This window comes from Lampetra planeri, chromosome 30, assembly GCF_965212315.1.
Source record: "Lampetra planeri chromosome 30, kcLamPlan1.2.h2, whole genome shotgun sequence".
Taxonomy (NCBI): Eukaryota; Metazoa; Chordata; class Hyperoartia; order Petromyzontiformes; family Petromyzontidae; genus Lampetra; species Lampetra planeri.
The window spans coordinates 7,073,592-7,095,460 of NC_136136.1; the positions used below are offsets into that span (position 1 = coordinate 7,073,592).

General features: G+C 52.2%; 1 protein-coding gene across 2 annotated transcripts; it reads right to left on the reverse strand.

Moving 5' to 3' along the window:
- Positions 1–987: 987 nt before the first annotated feature.
- LOC144728894 (WD repeat-containing protein 62-like) lies at positions 988–20,859 on the reverse strand. 2 transcript variants are annotated; one of them, XM_078608623.1, is made up of 25 exons: positions 20,607–20,859; positions 19,289–19,351; positions 18,390–18,447; positions 16,550–16,732; positions 15,796–15,905; positions 14,383–14,593; positions 13,653–13,801; positions 12,902–13,100; positions 12,405–12,521; positions 12,007–12,215; positions 11,711–11,802; positions 11,110–11,265; positions 10,760–10,830; positions 9,974–10,095; positions 9,329–9,404; positions 8,308–8,419; positions 7,176–7,239; positions 6,964–7,080; positions 6,098–6,210; positions 5,250–5,313; positions 4,212–4,296; positions 3,977–4,061; positions 3,265–3,618; positions 2,553–2,704; positions 988–2,225 (listed from the first exon to the last, which is right to left on the reverse strand). In XM_078608623.1, the coding sequence occupies exons 1-25, from the start codon at positions 20,720–20,722 to the stop codon at positions 1,947–1,949; spliced, it is 3,357 nt and encodes a 1,118-aa protein (XP_078464749.1). In that variant the 5' UTR covers positions 20,723–20,859; the 3' UTR covers positions 988–1,946. The 2 variants fall into 2 exon arrangements, with proteins under 2 accessions (XP_078464749.1, XP_078464748.1); XM_078608622.1 differs by having other exon boundaries at positions 4,212–4,299; positions 20,607–20,858.
- Positions 20,860–21,869: the final 1,010 nt, after the last annotated feature.

Below are 21,869 nucleotides of genomic sequence, written 5' to 3' on the forward strand. Positions count from 1 at the left end.
CACCCCCTTTATCCCCCCCCCCTCAGCCCGTGCTGCATGGATTAACGATCCGTCGATTCCAGTTTAATTAACACGACATCGATTCTCACGCTCACGTTGAAACTCGTGCGGTATAATGCTCAACTCACTTTCGTCAACAGCACTGTGGCCTTACGAAGTATAATGGATGTGTCGGGTAACGACCCTTCACAGCACAGACGCCAGAGGTAGAATCAAGAGGTCGTCTCTGTGCTGTGAAGGGCCATCGCCCGAAACGTCGCCTATTTGTGCACCACCACTGCCAACGCAGAATGGGCTATCCCCTCCCTGCTGGATGACCGAATCAATGTCAAAACATCACATGAATAACACCGTGACGTTAACAGGAAAAATATGGGTAATGGCCCTTCTTCATAGTTGTCAATCTACTGCTGGATGAGGGCCTCCCTGCACTGTGCAGGTCGTGAAAGATTATTGACCATACTGCAGTCTGATTAGAGTTGAAAGGTAGGAGAGCATAGATTTTGAAGCAAGATACAGTACAATGGATTATGCTGCTCAAAACATAGCCCTGCCACAAGACTGCAAACTGCATGGTGATCACCTATCCAAGTACAATCCAGGTTTAACCGTAAGCAACCAATATGCATGCCAAACAAATGGTAATGGACCTATATGCACCGCTAAATAGTTAATTTGTTCAATGATTCATTAGGATTCCACAAATCCATCACGGATTCCTATGTTGAAATGTCGATTAGACTGGTGGCTGTGGTGGCACCCACTTGTGATCAGATGGCAGCATACTATTGGAATGGATCTATCTGTGCGGCGCTTCGAGTGTCAATCCCCCTCGTATGCTTGGGTTTTATTTTGGTACCCATAAACCAAACACCAATATATGGAATTGTCCAACAATTTTAGAGCCTCCCGCAAAGGAGTCTTAAGAGACTCAGTGAGGCCTTCCCATCATAACTAAAATGCGTAGCAATTGTAGCCTTCTCAATGCACCGAGAAAATTGTACTTTACTTCACACGGACATGTACACACACCGAGGATTCACATTACCGGCAAGGACCCCAGTGTACACACGGAAAGGAAATGTAAATGAATGCGATCCCATTCACAGCTTAAATTCATGTTTGTTTTCACCATTTACAAAAGCAGTGCAGTAAATCACAGGCGAGACACCGTGTACAAAGTCTACGTTACCCCAACCACCACTCCACAAACACAAACCCCACCCGGGACAACAGGGGTCATATCTCGGCCCATGCCACCTACACAGACCAGCCCGTGGCCCGCACAGAAAAAACGTGGCTTGGGATCTACAGGCAGGACCGACAAAATATGGAAAGATCTCAAGTTCAAACCTTGGGGAGGGGCGGTTTACTTAACTCATCTTTCCTTGGGGTTTGATCAAATGAATAACACTTTGTGATAAGGGCAACAGTTCCATGAAAAAACTGGCCCTCTCACTTGATAAATTCGGAATTCCCGCTATCAACTCAAGGCCACCACCTCCAGAGAGGAAGCGCTGATGCACTCAATTAGAGTGGAGCCATCACTTTCACAAGACTGCAGGAGACATGAATGGCCCTTGTTCTGCAGTCAGCTAATTATACACATAAAAAACATTTTTATTGTTTAAATTGTGCAGCTGTGTAATGTCACCGTTGTCACTGGCATTGTCTGGGAGACAAGATATGGATTCAATTACATGGCCTACATTAAACACACTTACCAATCCTACCGACATAAGCAGTGGGCTTCCGGTGTCCAAACCCTTTATTTACTGCATACAGATTTTCAAAGCTAAACGTATCACGAAATATCATTCAGAGAAACAAAAATTTGGATCTAAGTCTTGTCGTGAAAAATCCACATGCAGTAAAAGTGCAAAAACAATTGGCAGCCTACCACTAAAATCGGTAGGGTTTGCAAGTGTGCACTCACATCCCGAGGCCTACAAGCTGTGCTTCCAATGTAGCTTCTCTTGTGTCAGCTGCAGGAGGAGCTTAAAGTGCTGCTGGACAATAGCGGCGATGTCAGGGTCGCGGGCCGGAAGGGCACCGCTCGTCCCAGCATCGGGCTGCGACTGAGCCAGAATGTCCTGGTCCAAGGTCCCCTGCGGTTGGGGAGCGAACCCAGTTGTGCGGAGGTCAGCGGCCACCTCACGCAGGCCCTCACGGAGCAGTGTGGACAAGCAGCGGCGCTCCTCCGTCACGTTTCCCAGCAACAGCGTCTGCGGGGAGGTTTTTTTGTACGTTTTGTTTGACCGGCACACAAGCCAAATTGTACGAGAATAACAGCAGCGCTCGGCTAGGTTTGACATGAATAGCATGTCAACTGGAAATATAGGTCATCAGCCCACTCAAACAATACATCAACATTAGGCGTTTATGTTTTAATTGGCCGTGCTGTGCAAGCGCCACGCACACACACACACATCTTTTCATGCCAGCATGTAATAGGCACAATTTATGAAGCGTTGAAAATTACCGTGTCGCACGCGTGTAAATAATGCAGCGAGCAAGAGATGCCACGCGCGCACGTGCACACACACACGCACTTGCTGGTACAGGCGCACAGCAGCGTGTGTCTTGGAAGCCAGCTCCTCAGTTAGTTGCCTGCACTCGTCAAGATGGCTGAGGTTCTCAGGTCCCAGAGGCTTGAAACCGCCACACGGCTTTCTGCGAACAGCCACCATCGGTGTGCTTGACGCTGATTAGGGGACAGGTCAAGTAAAAGTTATTTATGAAGAAACCTGGCATTTTTCAGAGGTGGTTCAGTGGTTCAGAGGTCAGAGTGCTGAACTAGCACATCTCAGATTGAGTTAGAATCCAGGTCTTAGCCACAGCTAAAGTCAGTTGAGTAGTATCAGTCTGGCCATTAATTACTGTACAAAAAACCCATCACATTTAACTCCTATGAGCACTTAATTTGGCTAAATTCCAGCTATAAAAATTAATCATTATAGTTGCGACTGATACTTGACAAACATTACTGTGGCAGCGCGAGTGGGAAAGTACTGCCCCCTGCCGTGTGGAACACAGGATACTTGAGCGGATCTCAATGGCAACTGTGGCATGGTTTACATGGGGCTGTTTTCGAACATGAAGGGTTGCACTGCTCTGCGAGAGATACGAGTAGGTACTTAGCCTCACGACATAACACCGATATCACAAATAAAAACATGAAAATGGAGGTAAAAAAAAATCTACTGCATGGGAGAGGCATCGGGTTGAAGAACCCAGAGCCCTGTCAGCAAGTGCCTTGTTTACCTTTAGGGACGTCATACTGGCCTCCTGCACCATCATTCCAGAAGCCTTCGTGTGCAGCTGCGTGGCTTGCCTGCCCCTCAGCTTTTTGGCCACCCTCCCCGTCTCTCGTGAGATATTCTGTACCAGCCAGGCTCCTCTCAAGGACAGAAGCCGCATGCCCTCTGTCGATGCTGTAGGTCTTGTCCATCGCCTTGGCTTGCGAGCTGGCTGTGGGCACCATGTAGGATTGCCGTTTGTGCACCCGTTCCTCTGCACTGCTGTCCAGGGTCAGCTCGGACTGGCTTCTGGCAATAAGGTCGCTGTCCCTCCTGCCTTTAGCTCCGGACACAAAGCTCTTCCGCTGATGGGACTCACCTGCCAAAGATATACAATGATACCACCTCGCCACCCGTATGTATTTATTAATATTGTATAAAACTGCTGTTCAGAAAAGATGACTTGCGCCAACATCATGAAGTACTGTTGTTAGTTTAGCAAAATTTAAGATTTCGCCACTGAAGCTACTTTGCATACGCGGTGTTATAACAGTTTTAAGTGTAAACCATTGGAACTACTGTTTTGATTGTGAAAATGACTCACAATTACAAGGAAATACAATAAGTAATTTAAACAGCCATAACTGACGAAGGCCACATGCAGAAGGGGCGACGCGGGCCGCTATGCCCCATTACAGGCCCTGCCGGCACAATACAATCAAGATCCAAAACCCCACCTCTCACGCGGAGATCGTTCAAGGAAGCTGACTTTATGTGATCGCGAGTCATTTCCGCTTGCAGGCCACCACACGACCGCCAGACCTGCACTCGCACGGAGGCAACCGCACCACAGTGTGCGGCACAGCGTACAACCCCAGCGGCGCACGCTCAGGGCAGTTCACAAGCAGTAGCTCGAACAGCAGCAGCAGCAGCAGCGGCGGCGGTGGCAATGTCGAGGTGGTGCAGACGTACGTGAGCCACACTCAGGTTGCACGGTGGGAGTGCCGCGGCGACCCTCCGGGTGGACACCTGGGTAGTCCCCGTCGTCTCCAGCGTCCTCCTCACATGGACAAGGACATCAGAACTAAACGAGAGTTCTAACAAAGAGGCCTATGACCAAATGACCTGGTAGGTGCCCATTCCGAAATCTTGGTCGCGAAGCCTGGATAGTCCTTGGATGGGTGCCCACGAGGCAAGACATATGTTGTATGCTGCAGGGCTACATTGTAGAGAGTGAAGCAACATCCGTTGCTGCACTGTACCTCCATGCTCCCCCCCCCCCCCCCACATCAATATTCCCGACATTCAAACCCACGCCGAGCAACCTGGCACTGCAAGGTCAAATATCACCCACGACCCGCATGGCGCGGCGAGGCTCTCATCCAGCAGTGGATTGACAAGGGTGCTGCGCATGCTCACTCACAGGTCCACACCTCCTCGCACACCGCGCTACTGTCACGGCACCCTGGGTAACATCCCTCTGGCAGCTAGTCACACTTCAGGTGACTTGAGGTTTGAATAGAACTTAAATGTCCATATAAAAAATAAATCATTCATGCAAATTGCATCTCACAATCGGTGAGGAACCATAGACAAGTTTGAAGGCTGCCAGGCAGTGAGCCGGCTCCAACAATTAATTGCTCTGCAGTTCTCTATATATTAAGATGTTTTCAGCCAATTATTGAGTGTCTATACATGTGGGAAGAAACCGGAGCACCTTCTGGAAAACCCACGCATGCGAGAGTGCAACACTCTATCCCACTCAGAAGGGGCAGATAATATTAGTCCGCACACTTTGCTGTACTGTATTTCTTCTGACAAGCCAGGGTATGGCACCTCAATGCCCACGGGAAGGGAGTTTGGCAACATTTGCAATTTGTCCGATCCACCAACCCTCGCCTCTGAAGTGCTAAATTACAGGCGACAAAATGTCCTAATGACATTTCATCTCTGCAACTGATCCCAAGACCCAGCGGTGCCGCCTAATGTCCGAGTGGATGGGTCACTCACCAGGCGACGGACGTATCGGCGTGGCTGGGCAGGCTCCCACCACTCTCACCAAGCCCCGTGGAGCCTACACCAAAGACAAAGATGCCCTGTATAGACTTAGCAGACTTTTAGGGCACGTGCTGTTACAAGCAACGATGGGCGTCGACTGCAGACAATCGCATGCACGCACGTGCACGCACGCCCCGTCTCACGAAAACGTTTCAGACAGAAGGCTGGAAAAGCAGCACCCTCCCCGTGAAGATGCCGCAGGGATCGCCCCCCCCCCCCGCCCCTTGCGTTGCTGTGCACGACGGAACGCAGAGGGGGTTCAAACTCGGCGGTCGTGTGTCTCAAGGGGATACCACAGTGGAGACGCAAATCGTTTGCACACATTCCTCGCCTGCATTTGGCAGATCACATCATCCAGCTCAAAAACGTCCTCTCGGTTTTTCCATTCCAGGAGATTCTCCAGCACCAACCGGAGGAATTCTGGTTGATAACGCGAGCTGGCATCTTATTTACGTTGGAAGATACGTCGTTCCCATTCCACTGTCAGTTCAGCCGAATGGAATGCACGGGGATCTGAGAGCACAGTGTGCAGCATCAGCAGCAGGCTCCTCTGCGCAGGGGAGCGGTGAGAGTGGAGGTGAGGAGTGGGAGTGCAGTAGGGATGGAAGTGAATGGTGAGGGAGCGGCGAGGGGTGAAGGTGCAGTGAGGGGTCTGGGCATGGTGAGGAGTCGGGGTTCGGTGAGGGTGGAGGCACAGCGAGGGGTGGGGCGCAGTGAGGATGAATGCAGCGAGGGTGGAGATGCGGCGAGGGCGGAGGCACAGCATTGAGCATGGTAGAGGTGCACGCGGTGAAACAGACCCTGGCGAGCCGGTCCGAGGCCGACAGGCCCCGTGCAGGAGGGGGTGTCCTCCGGAGAGCTGAACGGCCCTGAGACGGTGACGGAGCGGCGCTTCCTCCGGCTGCAAGCGATGCTGCAACAGACGGGGTTCTGTTACAGACGGAAATGTGCGTTGCAAAACCTCGCCATTGTCTAACGACCGACGCAGTGAATCGATTCTGCCTCGCGATAGAAGCAAAATTGCGCGGCATGCATTTCCACTAGCGGTCGTTGTTCATGAACTTCACCACTCGATTCCTCCGCCACCGTCAAGGACCCGCTGTACCAGATTGATCGTTTCCTCCGATCCATACCGCTTCTCAACCACCGTAATCCGTAGGTCACAATATTTGTCTGGCTGCTCAACCGTAGAGTTCCTGTCACCTTGCTTAATCCAAAAGCAGAGTTTGGTTCTTATTTTCGTTAGAAGTAACAGATTAATCAAATATCGATTTTCAAGCTCACGATGCACGCATCAAATCCCGTAAGGGTATTTCTTTTTATTTGCATATGGGATAGGTTCACTATAATTGCTGCAGTCACCAGCAGAAAGGATAACATAACAGAAGAAGATTCTGAAATCAAATTGGTTTGTAAAATTGTTGGTAGCAAAGCCGGTATGTGATTCATTGCACTACCTCCATTTAGTTATTGGCCACTTTTATTCTATACCTGTGCTCATCACATTATTGAACATAAACACTCTCGACGATATGTGTTGATGAGAAGATAGATAAGCTGATAAGTCTCATTTATAGACAACTCCCTACGTAAAAAATAACGTTACTTATTTATTTCACAACCCATTGATTTATTTGGCAACTTTTCAGTGCGCGCGAAATCATACCCAGCAGGCAAGGCGGGTGGAACCGGGCCGGACGTCTGCTCCTGCTGCACACCGGGTGATGATCTCTGACCCAGCCGCATCACCAGCTCAGGGCCCAGGCGCCAGACAAACACACAGCTGTGGCACACAACCAACATTTTTTTTTTATCGAATCGGCAACTGCCAATGGCGCTGGTGGTGCCACTGCAAAACCGGCGGTGCTCATTACACACCTGTCTCCAGCTGCTGTCATCAGGCGCTGGCAATCACTGCTGAACTTCATGCTGGTCACCACCTCTGCAGCACACGCCAGCAGTAACCACGCCGCTCTCGACGCTTGCGAAACCAAGATGCCATTATTAGAGTAGCGATTATTTGTAAACATGCGGCGGTCTGGCAGGGTGCCAGCGGTATCTGTTTACCATGGTGGTGGTGGTGGAGTGCTTCCTCCGTGTGACAACCCGCATGTGGAGGCATGCAACGTTCAAGTTGTACCAGATTTCCATCATCAAAAAACGCACCGGGTCACAGTCTAGGATGCCCTTCCAACTCCACCACAGTGAGTAAACGTAAGCATTGATTTAACATGAACACAACACATTTCCAGAGGTGGCCGGGTGTCTCGGAGGTCAGAGCACTGAGCCGGCACTGCTGACGTCAAATCCAGGAAGAGGTCTGCGATTAATCTGGGTTCTCAAGTGTTTTTGTGCCGATGGGCTCACGCCAGCCACCATTGATCGACACGCACACAAAAAACTCAGTAAATGTAATTATGCAAATAAATTGCCTATATTTCAGCTGAGGAAGCAGTGTGGGTGGGGAAAGTTGCTGCCCTCTACTGTGTGAATCAGAGGTAAGTTGATGGGCTCTCAGGAGTAGCTCTGTGGTAATTCCCTTTCCCGAAGCCGTTCGCAAACATGAAGACATGAAGGGTTGCACTGCTCTGCGAGAGATCCAAATAAATGTTTGTATCACGGTGGTGGCGAGGTGGGGGGGTAACAAATATCATGCAGGTGTTCAATAAATGACTGCCCAATCATTGGTGCAGGGCATATGTGATCGAGGCAGCGAGTGGTTTCGCTGCAAGGTGGGTATGACACCCCCATCTCACGCAGGTAAAATTTTTTAAAATTTTACCTACGTGACTTTACCGAAAAAACCTAATAATTTATTTTCGCTAAAAGTCACGTAGGTAATTTTTTTTTTACCTACGTGACTTTACCGAAATTTTCTTTTTATGTTTTTTCGGTAAAGTCACGTAGGTAAAATTTTAATTTTTTTTTACCTACGTGAATATGAATCCTTGCAGTCACGAAAGCTTCAAATCTAGAACCACCCCATCTCGCTGGCCAGGACGCCGCTCACCAGAGTGGCCGTGGAAGGTGGCCAAGCAGGCGCCGCTAGCGAGATCCACAATGGACGTCGATTTGTCAGAGCAGCTGCTCGCTGCCAATGTGCCCGACGGGGCCACGTGTACCTGCGCACACAAACAAAGACAAAGACCCCCCATGTAGCATTAACAGACTGTTGGGGCAAGTGCTGTTAAGCGAGGTTCTATGAGGACCGGCATGGCACACGAGGGAGTGGGTGACCAGCATCACGCCCGGCCGGCTTCGTCTCCCCAATAGCAATGTTTACACACCGCACCAGGTACTGGAGGAGAAGGACAGATTCAGATAATCGTCACTGGTGTTGGCCGTCACCTGGAATGGAACTTGGTATGCTCGATTCGTAGCGCAGCGCGCTAACCGTTGCACTACCGCTCCCCACACACGCACCACCCATACCCGCACGTGGCAACAGCCATTCTATTCAAGCTACAGCTAGACCTTTTAAAACTACAGGCGCCCCGTTTTCAAAAGTGGCCGGCCCCCCTTACAAAACTAGTCTCCCCATTCTCATTAACGACAGCTTCTTCTTATCGGCAACCAGTGTCATCGCATGGGTGGGGTGGGGGTAGGTGGGATGGGTGCCCCTCCTGAAGGTGGCTCTGCCCCACGTGTTGCTAAACTGTTGTAAACGAAGCAAGCAGTGGGCGCTCGTGGTTCAAAATGTTGGTGGGGCGGTGCTGGCACCACAGCAGCGGGGGGAGGTGGCGCAACGAGGATGGAACCTTGACTCGAGCGCCAACACGTCTAGCAGATAATCTTGACGGCAACAGCCAACCGGACCTTACACTGCAGCTGCTGTACAATAGCGACCCCTCCTCCCCGACCCCACAATCTCAGGACCGCAATCTGGACTTTAGAAAGCAATCCCCGTGATTAAAACGGGTGGAGTGACCCGCAAGACCCTCTGCGCGTGCCACCCGGCCGCCTGCGGGCGATGGCGACTGCGGACGCAGGAGGCGTAGCATCACGGCCGGGCGATGCCGGCGGCCGAGCACCTTGAGCACCGTCCCCTCGTCCGCGCTGGAGCCCTTCACGCAGTGACGCTGCCGGCCGTCGACGGGGCTGAACACCCTGCAGCGCACGGACATGCAGGGCTTTAACCTCACCACGCCGACACGAGCCTCCCCCCCGCCCCCCGCCGCCCACTCGACCGCAACGAGAGGAGCGCTGCCGCCCCCCCCCCCACACTAAACCCGACACGCAAGAGCAACAAATGAAACGTGCACAAAGTCGGGCCCAGTGCGGGTGCAATGAAACACCGATCGCTAGAAATCCTCCTCAAGCGCACAATACGAGCGCATCTGGGGTTACATTTTCAGCCGGTTCAGTCGGCGTTGGCGATCTGGAGAAAGATTTCTGCACCTGGCACACCACATCATCCATCGTACCTCTCGCTATGGCCGTGGCTACTACTCGTCACGTGCCAAATTAGCCACCTGATTAATTGGCGCACGACCCTATCAGGTTCTCGTTGACGAGTCAACGCTCACGGGGAACCGGACGAGCGATCGTCATCGAGCGCTGGGGGAGAGGAGCCCGACCGGTGGCGTAGCTCTCAAGCGTGCAGGCGGTGCAACTGCACCAGGCCTCCACGGGCTGGGGTGGGGTGGAGGGGGCCCCCCGCCGTCACGTGTCCCCACCGCAGCATGCGGTCCAGGCAGCCCAGCACGGCGACACGCCCCATTGAGTCCACGTCCATGTCAGCCGGAGTCTCCTTCACCACCACGTGGCGCGTCACCGCACACCGCAGGCCGTCCTCGCACTGCCGGCGCCGCACAAAAATCCCACACACGCGCCATGCCGCGCACCTTGTACATCAATCACAAGATCTCCCCCCCCCCCCCCCACGTAGAACCTTTAGCAGATTGTGGGGGTAAGTGCTGTTCTGGCGAGTACCAATTAAGACCAGCACAGCACACGTGGGTGGCCAGCACCATGCCCGGCCACATTTTTCTCTCCCCAGTACTGATGTTGACCCACCAGATGCTTTATAGGTTGGCAGGTTCATGGCGCAGTGCGCATTCCCACCATAATACAGTACATCGCACTGCCCCACAAAACACTTAACCAACACGCAAAGATGTACTTTGCGTGTAAAGAAGCCCAGCCTTATCCAGACCACCAGCTCAAAAGAACTGAATGTGTAGCCAATTTGTCGTTTGGACCACCAACTCACAGAGTTGAGGCCATCCAAAAAAACAGCAGCGAAACAAAGATCATTATAGACCGGTTTCATCTTCATTAGGAGTCATCTTCAGTACAGCCGTCGACGTCCGCTGCCGCTCTACGTCCAACACCACGCACCGTGCCCATCCTCGCCCTGCCAACACCGTGCACCGCACACACCGCTCCGCCACGTGCCGCGCACCTCCGTGCTCTGTGCTCCGCGCACCGTCGGGCGGCACCGATTCGCGAGCGCGGCTCACCGTGTGCACCGATCGGAAGTAGAGCGACCGGTCCGGGCCGCAGCTCACCAAGCGCAGTGCGTCACCGCTCCCTGTGACCACACGCACCAGGCCAGGCGACCGGCCACGGCCAACCACACGACCACCATTGATTTGCCAACGATTCTGGCGATGCCGATAACGCCGATGCTAACGGTGCTGCCGAATGCCAATAATGATAAACACGTTCATATGCCAGTAATACCAATGTCGATGATGACACCTCGAAAAGTCAACCCCGGGCAGGCTAACCCCCATCCACCAGGAGGTGAAACCCCGGCTCGGACACCGGCCTCCCCGCGAGGTGGAGGCGCTCCCCCTCGTGGCCGAACCTGCGAATCGCGCGGCCGTCACGGGCGAGGAATGCTCCTCCAGGACGGCCACGACGCGCGGGCTCCCGGCGCCTCCTCCTCCTCCTCCACACCGCTCCGCCAGTCGGAACACGCGCACAACACGGTCCCTCCCGGCGGACACCAGCAAGCCCTCTCCTGCACAGACCCACCCGTGATAGACGCCACTGCCTTCATGTTCCCTAGTTTGTGAACAGTGCTTTATAAATTTCGATTAAAAGCTTTCGTGACTGCAGGGATTCATCTTCTTGGTTCTTTCGGTAAAGTCACGTAGAATGGAAATAATAAAATAATAAAAATAAAACATAATAAAATAATTCTCACGACGTTTCGGCCACAACGCAAGCAGCCGTCCTCAGGTGGAGAACAGGTCTGTCGAGGAGACAGTGTCTTTATAAATACAAAGGATTCCTGTAGATGGGAGGCGTGGATAGTGACGATGGTGGTGATTATAACAGTGACTGTCTGATATTAGCCAAGATGCTTGTTTCTGTCATGATTGATGGGTGTGATGATTATGGGGATTATGACCACTGGTGATGAGCTAGGTAACGTTCATGATGATGATAGTGCCCCTTCTCACCTCCTTTGCACCGGGTGTAGTCGAGACACAGAACCTCGGCCGTGTGAGCTCCAGGAATCAGCGTCTCCTCCCAGCTCTTCAGGTCCACGATGCTGAACGGCAAACTCCATCAGCACCGCGAGCACGTCGCCGCTCATCACTCGCCCACCGCAACACCGCTCGCCGCCGTACATGCGCACCTTAAGACTCGCCGTCGCCACCTCGAGCACCGCACCACTTACCGTGACCGGACACATGCACCGCGGACCCACGGCACAGCACGCAAGCCGACAAACTCGGCCGCACACCGCACGCACCTGATGTTGCCGGCGTGGTCGCCCAGGGCCAGGCTGTGCCCCCCCGGCAGCAAGCGCATGCAGCGCACGCCGCCTCCTGCCGCGTCACTCCCCCGCTTGGGGCCCTGGGGCGCCCCCCCCAACGACCGAGCGCCCGCGCGGCCTCGGTCCTGGGAGGTCCCACGCTGATCCGGACAGAGGCCGTCGGAGCAGAACACCCAGAGCAGCTCCTGTCGCGATGACGGCCACAGTCGCCCAACAGCCACCATTGGCCCAACCAACACGAACCAAATATTGTCCACCGACCACACCATCAATCCGCAGCGCTGTCACCCAACATCACAGTCACCCTGACAGCCACCGCCACCCACCGTCACACCCAAAAGGCCCATGACGAGCACAGCTCCCCGGAGGCTTACCGGGTAGCTGGAAGGTCCGGGGCCCCACATGCGCACGGTGCTATCGGATGAGCAGGTGAGGAACGAGCTCTGTGGTGGGGAGCCAGGGCCCACAAGATCCCACAGCTCCGGGTTCACCTGGGTCCCCACCACAGGTGCCACAAGGAACGAGTGTAAATACACCATGGGGTGAAAACAATAAAATCTCAAAACAAGTTTCAGAAACGCGTGCAATTGAGGATGGTGGTCCCTGTAGGGTGCCACAGGTGACTTCTGGGAGCTTGGCTCCACATTTCCAAGAAATTCCTCCAGGGCCCATTCACCAATGAGCTCCAGAGCATCCATAGGTGGGAGGGGGGGGGACCGAGGGGGGATAGGGGGGGGTGGGGGTCCTTCATCAAATGAGCCCCACGAACAGGAGGGACGCATTCACGACACGAGCCCCGAGCATCTGCAACAGTGCGCCAACGATCGTTATTAGCTGCGGGCCGAGCGACGCCGATCCCCACGGACGTCACCTCGATGCCTCGCACTCCGCCGGCGTGGTAGTGAGCGGCGTGCAGGGGCCGTGCAGGCTGCCCCGGCGACGCATCGGCCCACACGTACACGCTGCGGTCCCCGTACAGGCAGCCCAGCCAGCCGCGCCTGGCGTCCCGGCACACGGCTACGGTGACGGCGCATGGTGCCGGCTCGTCCTGCTGCTGCTCCCCACTTTGCCTGCACACACATGCATGTACACACGCACGGAAGAGACACGCATGCACAGACAGAAACTACGAAGCGAGGATCCTGCCTATAGCCTGTATCTGCATCTTGCAGCAAGCGATGTTGGCGAGTACTCTAAATGCGGCATGGCGCTCAAAGGGGTGGTGTGGTCAGAATCGGTAAGCCACCTTTGTCTCCCCCGTGCAGATGCGTATACAATTGCACCAAGAACTTATTTGCAGGTCGAGTCTACCTACGGGAGAAGCACGACTGGCTCAGAATCGAACTCTGGTCAGCGGGATTGTAGCGCAATGTGCAAACCACAGCTCCCCACAACATGCACAGCGACGCGTTACGCTCCATACTCAAGACCACACTCATGGAGATTTGGAAATCTCAAGTTGACTCGCAGCCAGACGAACACTGTCCACGCGTTGATTTCCTATTATCACCACTAAATTAATCACTTTGCCAGACTTCCGTGGGACCTCAGCCAACGGGTACACCTTCCCCCTGGGATTCTGAGACGGCAAGACGCGTGGTACCACGGCAAGCGGCGTTTACCATGGCCTTTTCAGGCCATCCAGGTGGCTCGGACGGGGCAGGGTGCATACGGGCCGCAGGCTGCGGGCACACAGCCCCACCACCAGCCCATTGGCGCCACCACAGAACACCAGCTCTTCGTCCACGCACAAGCACTTGGCCACGGACACCTGAGCATGCCGCAGAGCAACAAACAACAAAGGTCATTCGACGGAGCAGTGCGGAGTGCGTACAGCCCCGCCGACGACTCCCGGCCGGCAGACACGCAGGGGGAAAATTTTGGCAACATCAGAAGAATAAACTTTTGAGCTCCTTGGTGCATTGTAAGGCGATGTCTGGGTGTGACTCCTAAGAAAGACGAAGAAGAAGAAAGGACAATAACTGCCTTCGAATGAGAAAGCCTTCTGGATAATTTGTAAAACGCCTTGTAAAAAGCAAGCGACCAGCAAGAAAGTTCTGGAAAGAATAGACACGGACAAAGGGTCAGGTCAAGTGCAAGAAACTGAAATATCTGGGAAAGTTGACTGGGGTGAACGGGAACATTCAAAGATGCGTTGAGTGAAGACCACGGATCAAACCAGATGTCCAACACTGGACGGGACAGAAGCTGTCTCCATTGAAAGACGCAGTGACACAAGGGAAGGGAAGAGAGCGCACTGCAAGACGACACTGGTAGAAGCAATGGTCAGTCCGCAACGCAACCCAAAACGGCCAAACAAAAAGGCTAAGGAGGAGAGGTAAGTCCCCGGACCTGCAAGTCGACGCAGTGGCACAAAACCCTCTGCTCGTCAAAGACGCACAGGCAGCCAGAGAGAGTGAGGCAGTAGGTGAGGTTCTGGCAGGCCGGCCCTTGCCCACAGGCCACCGCACAAAACACAGCCTCCCGCTGCAGGCCCAGCAGCGCCGCACGGCCCGGCAGGGGGGCCCCGTTGATGGCCGCCTGATCCCCTTTTGGGGGCAACCTCCCTCGCGAACAACAAGAGCGCAGGGTGGGGGTGGGGGTAGCACCAAATGAACGCGGAAATAATCTTCCAATCCATTGCACACGTTGTCAGAGGTCACAAGGTCAGCAGGGGGCAGTGCAGGAAAACCCAATGTTATCCTGTACTACGCTTCAACGTCTGCGTGGGTTGCCTTCGCCAAGTGGCACATAACAGCGTGGTGAAGTCTGTTCAAATAAGCCCCATCATGATCCAGAGCATGGGGAGGCCCTCATCCAACAGTGGATTGACCAAAGTGCTGTATGGTAAGGTGCCACTAAAATTTTTTTTTCCAGGTCTTGTTCATTTGCCTGTTCGACTGAAGCATTGCGAACTTAAGGATGAACCATCAATATTTACCTTCTCATGGCCGATTTCTAAGACATGGTGATGCACTGCACTCTGAGAATTCCAACAGGTCAAATCGTCTCCTAGCAAATCACCGATAGCACGATTGGAATCAAATGTGGAGCAACATAAAACATATATTTGATTCATATAAAATCACTCCTTAGCTGCGTGTTTGGAAGTGTCACCCACACATGGCCTCAATGAATACATTAAATTAAAAAACACCCCCATACAAGCTATATCAAAGCGCATAATAACATTACACCGTTATAACGCAGGGCCGAATAGCACTTTCAAATACGCTTGGCGAGCCACATGTTTAACACACGCAGTGCTACAATGAATTAGCGCAGCAAAAATCCTTGCAAAGATGGATGCAATAATAATGTTCGTGACCCGTTTTCAACTTGTCGGCCTCACGTCGCCGCAGGCCGTATACAATGAAGCAGTGTGCCACATACTCTTAGGTTTTTTCGGTAAAGTCACGTAGGTAAAAATTTCAATTAAAAGTTAATTAAAGTAATAATGGGAATAAAATAAAATAATAAATCACGACGTTTCGGAGGCAACACAAGTCTCCGCCATCAGGTGGGACCGTCACAGCTAAAATTACTGCATCAAGTGAGGAAAATTCCAAAAGACCAGCCCTTAAATACAAGTTAAGGGGGGAGGGGGTTATCTGAATGTGGTAACCAGGGAATGGAACGTGGGGGTGGTGGTGTGCCACACATGGTGCATAAGCCTTAGGTTCTCATCCCCTCTTACAAGTGCGAGCAGTCAGGACTGTGGGCCTGGAGAGTTGATGGTGGGTGAGGCGGCGGGGGGGTAAGTACCAGAACCTGACGTGGCGCACGCCGGCCGTGACGAGGCGGGAGCCACACGAGGAGAACGCCAGGGCCAGCACGTGACTCGACACCTTGTTGGTGGCCACCAGGTGGCCGCTCTTCACAGATAGAGGACATGCACGCAAGACAGATGCCCCGTGTAGCCTTATAGACTGTTGGGTGACAAATAAATAACGATTTGATGATTTAATCATAGGATTAACTTCAACAAAACCACGATAGATTGTGTACAGTTTGGCACCATCGTGGTGGTTTGTGGATAAAGGATAATAAAGTTACCATTTAGGTCAACAAACCACCTCCCAAGTCTTCTGGAAAATATGGAGAAGCAAGATTGGTGGGGAACGCCGGGCATGGAGGCACATGCCTGGTATCCAGCGCTTTGGAGGCAAGGGTCCGTGGATGATGTTGAGGTTTGTGGAACTCCTGAATTCAAGGCTGCAATATGGCCAGAAGATGACGGAACTACAAATGGATCCTTGAATCCGTCTGTGTAGAACTTTGAGCGTCATTGGATTTCCTCCAGGTACAAGTATCCTCCCACACGCAAAAGTTTTTCATGAAAAAGGCCAAACATCTCAAAGCAGGACCCTGTTTAAAAAAAACTCCTTTAGACTCACCTCGAATTTCCACAACATATGTTAGTAATTAAAAAGACTTTCCCAGTTATTCGTTAAAAATGATGTTTGGACCGCCGGAGAGGTAATTATTTTTCCACTCATCGGAGTGGTTCCTGCCTCACCTTCCAGTCCCATAGGTTCACGGCCTGGTCGTGGCGCCGGCCCACGGAGACAAGCAGGCGGCCGTCGGGCGAGAAGGCGGTGCAGGCCACACCGTGCTGGTGGCCGACTCCCAGCACCGCGACACTGCTCCACTCGCCCTGCAGCAGCAGCCTCCACACGCAGATGCAGGGGGCCGCACCGGCCTGCACGCACAGCCGAGGGCAGGTCAAGTCCGCCGCTCACGGCATCTGTAGGGCAACCTTGGAGCTGCGCTGCTGCGGCTTAGGCTCGATCGCCGCATCAGGCCTTGTTTGGTCGGGACCGTGAATGGGTCCAGCAAATAGTGCGTTCTCTGATCGTTGCCCAAGGTTTCTGATTCCATTCCTGCTGGCCACCCTGGTTATTACTGCGGGCGTATTAACCAGGAAATATTATCCACCGTTTGTTTTAAAAGTGGACGTTGAAGATCATCAGACGTAATTATAAATAAGCAGGCCATTAGATGCTTAAGTTATGGTCCAAATTTGCCAAAATTCGAAAAATGACCTGCAAATGACTAAATTTGGATTACGCATACTAGTGTAATGCGGGCGTAAGCGACCTTCCGGATGTGACGTCACGGGGGGTGGAGTCATGTGACGTGGGGGGAAGGTTCGGGGCCTTAAGCGGGTAAACCGGAAGGGGAAGGCAGTCGGGGTGTGAGCGGAAAAGAGTGAGGCCACGCGGGCAAGTGTGGAGAGGGGGGGGCGCCGACGGCCATCGGGAGCCAACCCCGAAGATAAGAGGAAGCTGCGGAGTGGTGTGCAGCTGCAGAGGAGACAGCCAGGAGGGCTGCGTGTTAGAGGCAGCGGTGTGGCTGCCAGGAGGAGCTGCGGAGAGAGAGAGAGAGGGGGCTGCTTGTTAGAGGCAGCGGTGTGGCTGCCAGGAGGAGCTGCGGAGAGAGAGAGAGAGAGCAAGAAGCTGTGAGAGCTGCGGAGGGAGAAGAGCAGCAGCGAGTACAGCCAAGGGGGGCTGTGTGAGAGAAACAGCAGCGGAGCTGCTGTTGTGGATCGGGCCGACATTGGAGTCAGCACCGTGGAGAAGCTACAGAGTAAAGACAGCCGTGTGGGTGTACAGCACGAACCGAATAATAAAGGACACTGAGCCAGACATCGTGGTCCAGTCGTTTATTACACTAGTACTGTATCGCGCCCGACTGTGAAACTAAGGCAGACTGTGTTAAACGCAGCGCCTTGCGCTACACGAATGGTGCAATTACCAAATGTATTAATTTATGACATTAATTATTATTACTGCATAGGTACCGTAATCTCCAAATTTTGACACTTTCCCCCCCGTATTTTAATACAAACGTTTGGTGTGAATCTTATAATCCTGTAGCTGTGTGTATGACCATATTTTGTACAACTTTATTGACACTGGCCACAAGTTTGCGGTGTCCGGGGCATACAGGAATGCACACCATCTCGTTTCAGACCAAAAATATTATAAATTGTGAACACGACGATTAGACTGCATTGATAGCTAACAAGGATGACACCAGTATGCCTTTGTCTCGTTGTCATTCGGCCACTGCTTCATAAAAAAAAGCGTCACCTAAAAGAACGCTTGGTGCATTATACACGCAGTATGCGGAGGTCAGGTGACATGCAAGGCACGATAAGGCTGGGCGTGCCCGTGGTGACTCATGAGGGGTATCCACTTCGAGAGCGTCACACTGATCAGTCACCGAGCCAGGGCCACAGACAAGGGGTAGCGAGGGCAGGTGGGGACAGGTTCCCCTTGGTATCAGATGGTCATCTGGGCATTTTCCCACGGGGGCTTCTAAAAACATTTCGGCGGTCCTCCACCCGAGCTCACCTCTCCCGTGGCCAGGTGTGCACCGTCCGGAGAGAATGCCAAGGCAGTGATGGGCTTCCTGAGGGTCCAAAGGGGATGAGGCGCAGCAGTGATGCTCTTTACACAGCTTGGCTACCACAGCCTCCCAAGAGCAACAAGGCAAGCTGCCCTCTCAACCTCATCCTCTGAAAATAGGTGCATGCAGAGGATACTAATAATTTCATGGAATCATTGGGTAAGCAACTTGGACGGTCATAACCATACATACATGGCTAGATTTTATCAGTAGAAGGGGGTTTTTCCATGTGGAGGCCAGATTAGAGACAGGCATTAGAGTGTCACTCGGACGGCAGTGACCAAGATGAAAACCTGAAGCCAGATGGTCAGATACTGCAAGAGCTGTTTTTGAAGGACCTGCGTCATCTTTGCAATTACCGGACCAAACGGAACGAAACAATAGCAGTGTTGTGGCATAAATTGTCACTGGCCATGATGACCTCTCGACCGGGAACCAAAGGAACAGCTGATAGCAAACGTCTGTAGGTCTGCAATGCCACTTGAGCGACATCAGCCAATCGGTACAAACCGGCAAACAGTCTACACCAGTGTTTCTCAACTGCAGTCCTCACGACCCTGCATGGTACAACCTTCCACGAGCATCAACCATCACGCGACATTGTGTGCAGTGGCTTAATTTGCGTACGAGTAATTAAAGAAAATGGTAATTTACGAAAACCAGTGGCGGGGGTCTCCCGCATGGACTGGAGTTGAGAAACACTGGTCGACGAAAACTCAGCCCTGCATCGAGTCGCACGGGCCCCTCAGGGCCGCTGGGCCCCAAACGGCCACAGTTACCGCCAATCCTGGGGACAAGAAGTAGGGTCACACCGTCCAAGAGGATGGGGTGGTAGGTGTCACACCTGGCCGGGTTGATGATGTGCCTCTGCTCGCCAGTGCTGGGGTCAAGCAGCACCACCACGCACCTGCAGGGACGGCAAACGCGTGACAGCAAGGGGAAGCAAGCAGACTCCTTGCCACTGCCCTATTCTGGGATAGAGGCAAAGGCTGCCATTTTGTAGGGGTTGGGGTGAGGAGTCGGGCCATTAAAGCATCTATTCTGCACCGCGGTAGTTTGATGCGCTGTCTTCCCCGCTTCCTGTGCATTCACACAGCTGTTTGCTTTCTGTAAACAGCAGTCCATCCGGCTGTGACGACTTCTTGTGTATGTATTAATTGTGGATGACTTTCCTCCACGTAAAAGTTTATTGTTCTGTACCATGCCTCGCAGCTCTCTTATCCAAGCAGTCGTGCACACCCTGGTTTATTGACATAGTTACGAGTCCCGGTTAATCAATCCCATCATGCAAGGCTGTACCTTTTTACAGGGCGACACGGGGGTTCGGGATAATGCTATAAGAGTATTGTGGCGAGCATTTATGGTGGGGCTAACACTCAGGCTAAGGGAGTCAATGACCAGAAGTTCAATTCCCAGTCGCCCTCTGCCTCAAAGTGTCAACGTCAGTTGCCGAACATTTGAGACTGAAAAATGAACAAATTCGGATTCGATCATTTTATAATTGCGCAAAGCAGCGTGGAGAGGCATATTCTTGGAATTACACCGAGACAATCACATGCATTAGACAGGATAAGATGGAAACATCACTGCGACCTAAGCAAAAAAAAAAGTGGACTTGGGACAGGACACTTGGCTAGAAGGGATGCAGGCCGGTGACCGAGACTCACGACGTAGTAGCGGCCAAAAGGAGGGAACGCGCCAAAGATTGATAATTACGTTCGCCGCAGAGATGGAGTGGCGAAATCAACTCGTGTACAGTAGCCAAGTTCAATTTTTCCATAGTTTGGTTATGGCAATATGTTGTAGGAGATAAATACCAATGTCGAGGTCTGCCAGCCACGAGAGGGCTTCAGGAGAGAGTTCGTGTAGTGTTGCCGTTCCTCGTTCGTTGAAGGAGCACAGAGTACGGTGGTTTACAATACAGACCATCATTAAGGTTGCATGGCCACAATCACACCACTATGTGGCCTTACATTTTTCATTCATATAGGAGACATGGCCAACGGCCTGGCGGAGGAGCTTGGCCACTTGTTACATCGCAAGACCCTGAGAAATGGCAACGGCTTGAGGCCTTCATCCAGCAGTGGATAAATCACGGCTGCTGCTGCTGACAATATCGACAGTGCATGGGGAGGGGAATATTTTGGGGCCGAGGGCCTCACCCAGCTGCGTAGGCCACGACCCCCGATGTGGGATTGCACCCGAAGGCTGCAGGGCCTGCGGTGACTCCCAGCACCACCTCCAGGGTCGTGGAGGCCCGCCTCGCCGTCTCGGCCATCGGGGACCCGCTCTACCCGGGGTCACACGAGGTCACACGCGGTCACACGAGGTCACCAGCGGTCACACGGGGACGGAGGCGGTCCTCACTGTCTGGTGGAGAAAGATGGGGAAAAACAAAAAAAAATCCGCTCCGTTCCCACCCACCCATGCCTTTTTATTTAGAGGCGGGCAATCCAGTTTCGTGCCAGCCACGAAATTAAGTAATTCGTGAATCAATTAATTAATCAATTGAGCGCGTCGTGCCTATTGCGATTTTGCGTTAAAGCTGCACACTCACCTGGATGTTTGATGAAAGATCTATGATTTAATTAAGGTAGCTCACTGTGGATCACGCGGCATTATGGATGCAACGATGAATCATCAATTTATCCATATCCATTCTACATATCAATTATATTTGTTCACAGCGTACTTCCCGGATTATAAGACGCACCCCAGGCTCGGATATGTTGTATATGTCATCGTAGGTAATAGTGTACACTGGTTAGAAATTCATCATTATGGATATGAAACATGGATGTTACACATGTAATGTTGACGAATGTAATTCACCCAATGCCGAAAATTGCACTCAGTATTGATAGGTGCACGCGTGAAATTCTGTACAATTATGATTGCCACCAGAGGCCGCTAAATCCACGACAGTAATCTTAGAACCCAGATCAGATACTTGTCTGGTCGGCACCACCTGAGGTGGTACAACTTTAGCGGTTCCAATTAATTTATGTGGCCAAGGAAAGTGACTTGTATAATACATATTTCAAATGAGTGGGTTATCAAATTATTAACTTTTATGCGCCATGTAAATCCATCGGTATGAATTGAGTTGTGCTTCCGTGGTTGGTACCGATTACTGCTTTGGCCCATAAACTCATAGACTGTATCTCCAATTTCTAGACTGTAAATTTCCTTAGGCCTGGGCGCACCCAATCATGCTGCAATAGCATTACATCTTAGTTTTTTTCATTTATTGAAGTATTCCACTTTAAAAATTCCTTGAGATGTCCGTTTGCAAGGATGACCAGTCATGATCTATCCACTACTGGATTTTAAAAAAACTACCTACACCATTGCCATTTCTCACGGTCGCGCAATCTAATAATAATTGATCTAAGTGAGGTGGCAAAATAGATGGTACGAGAGCT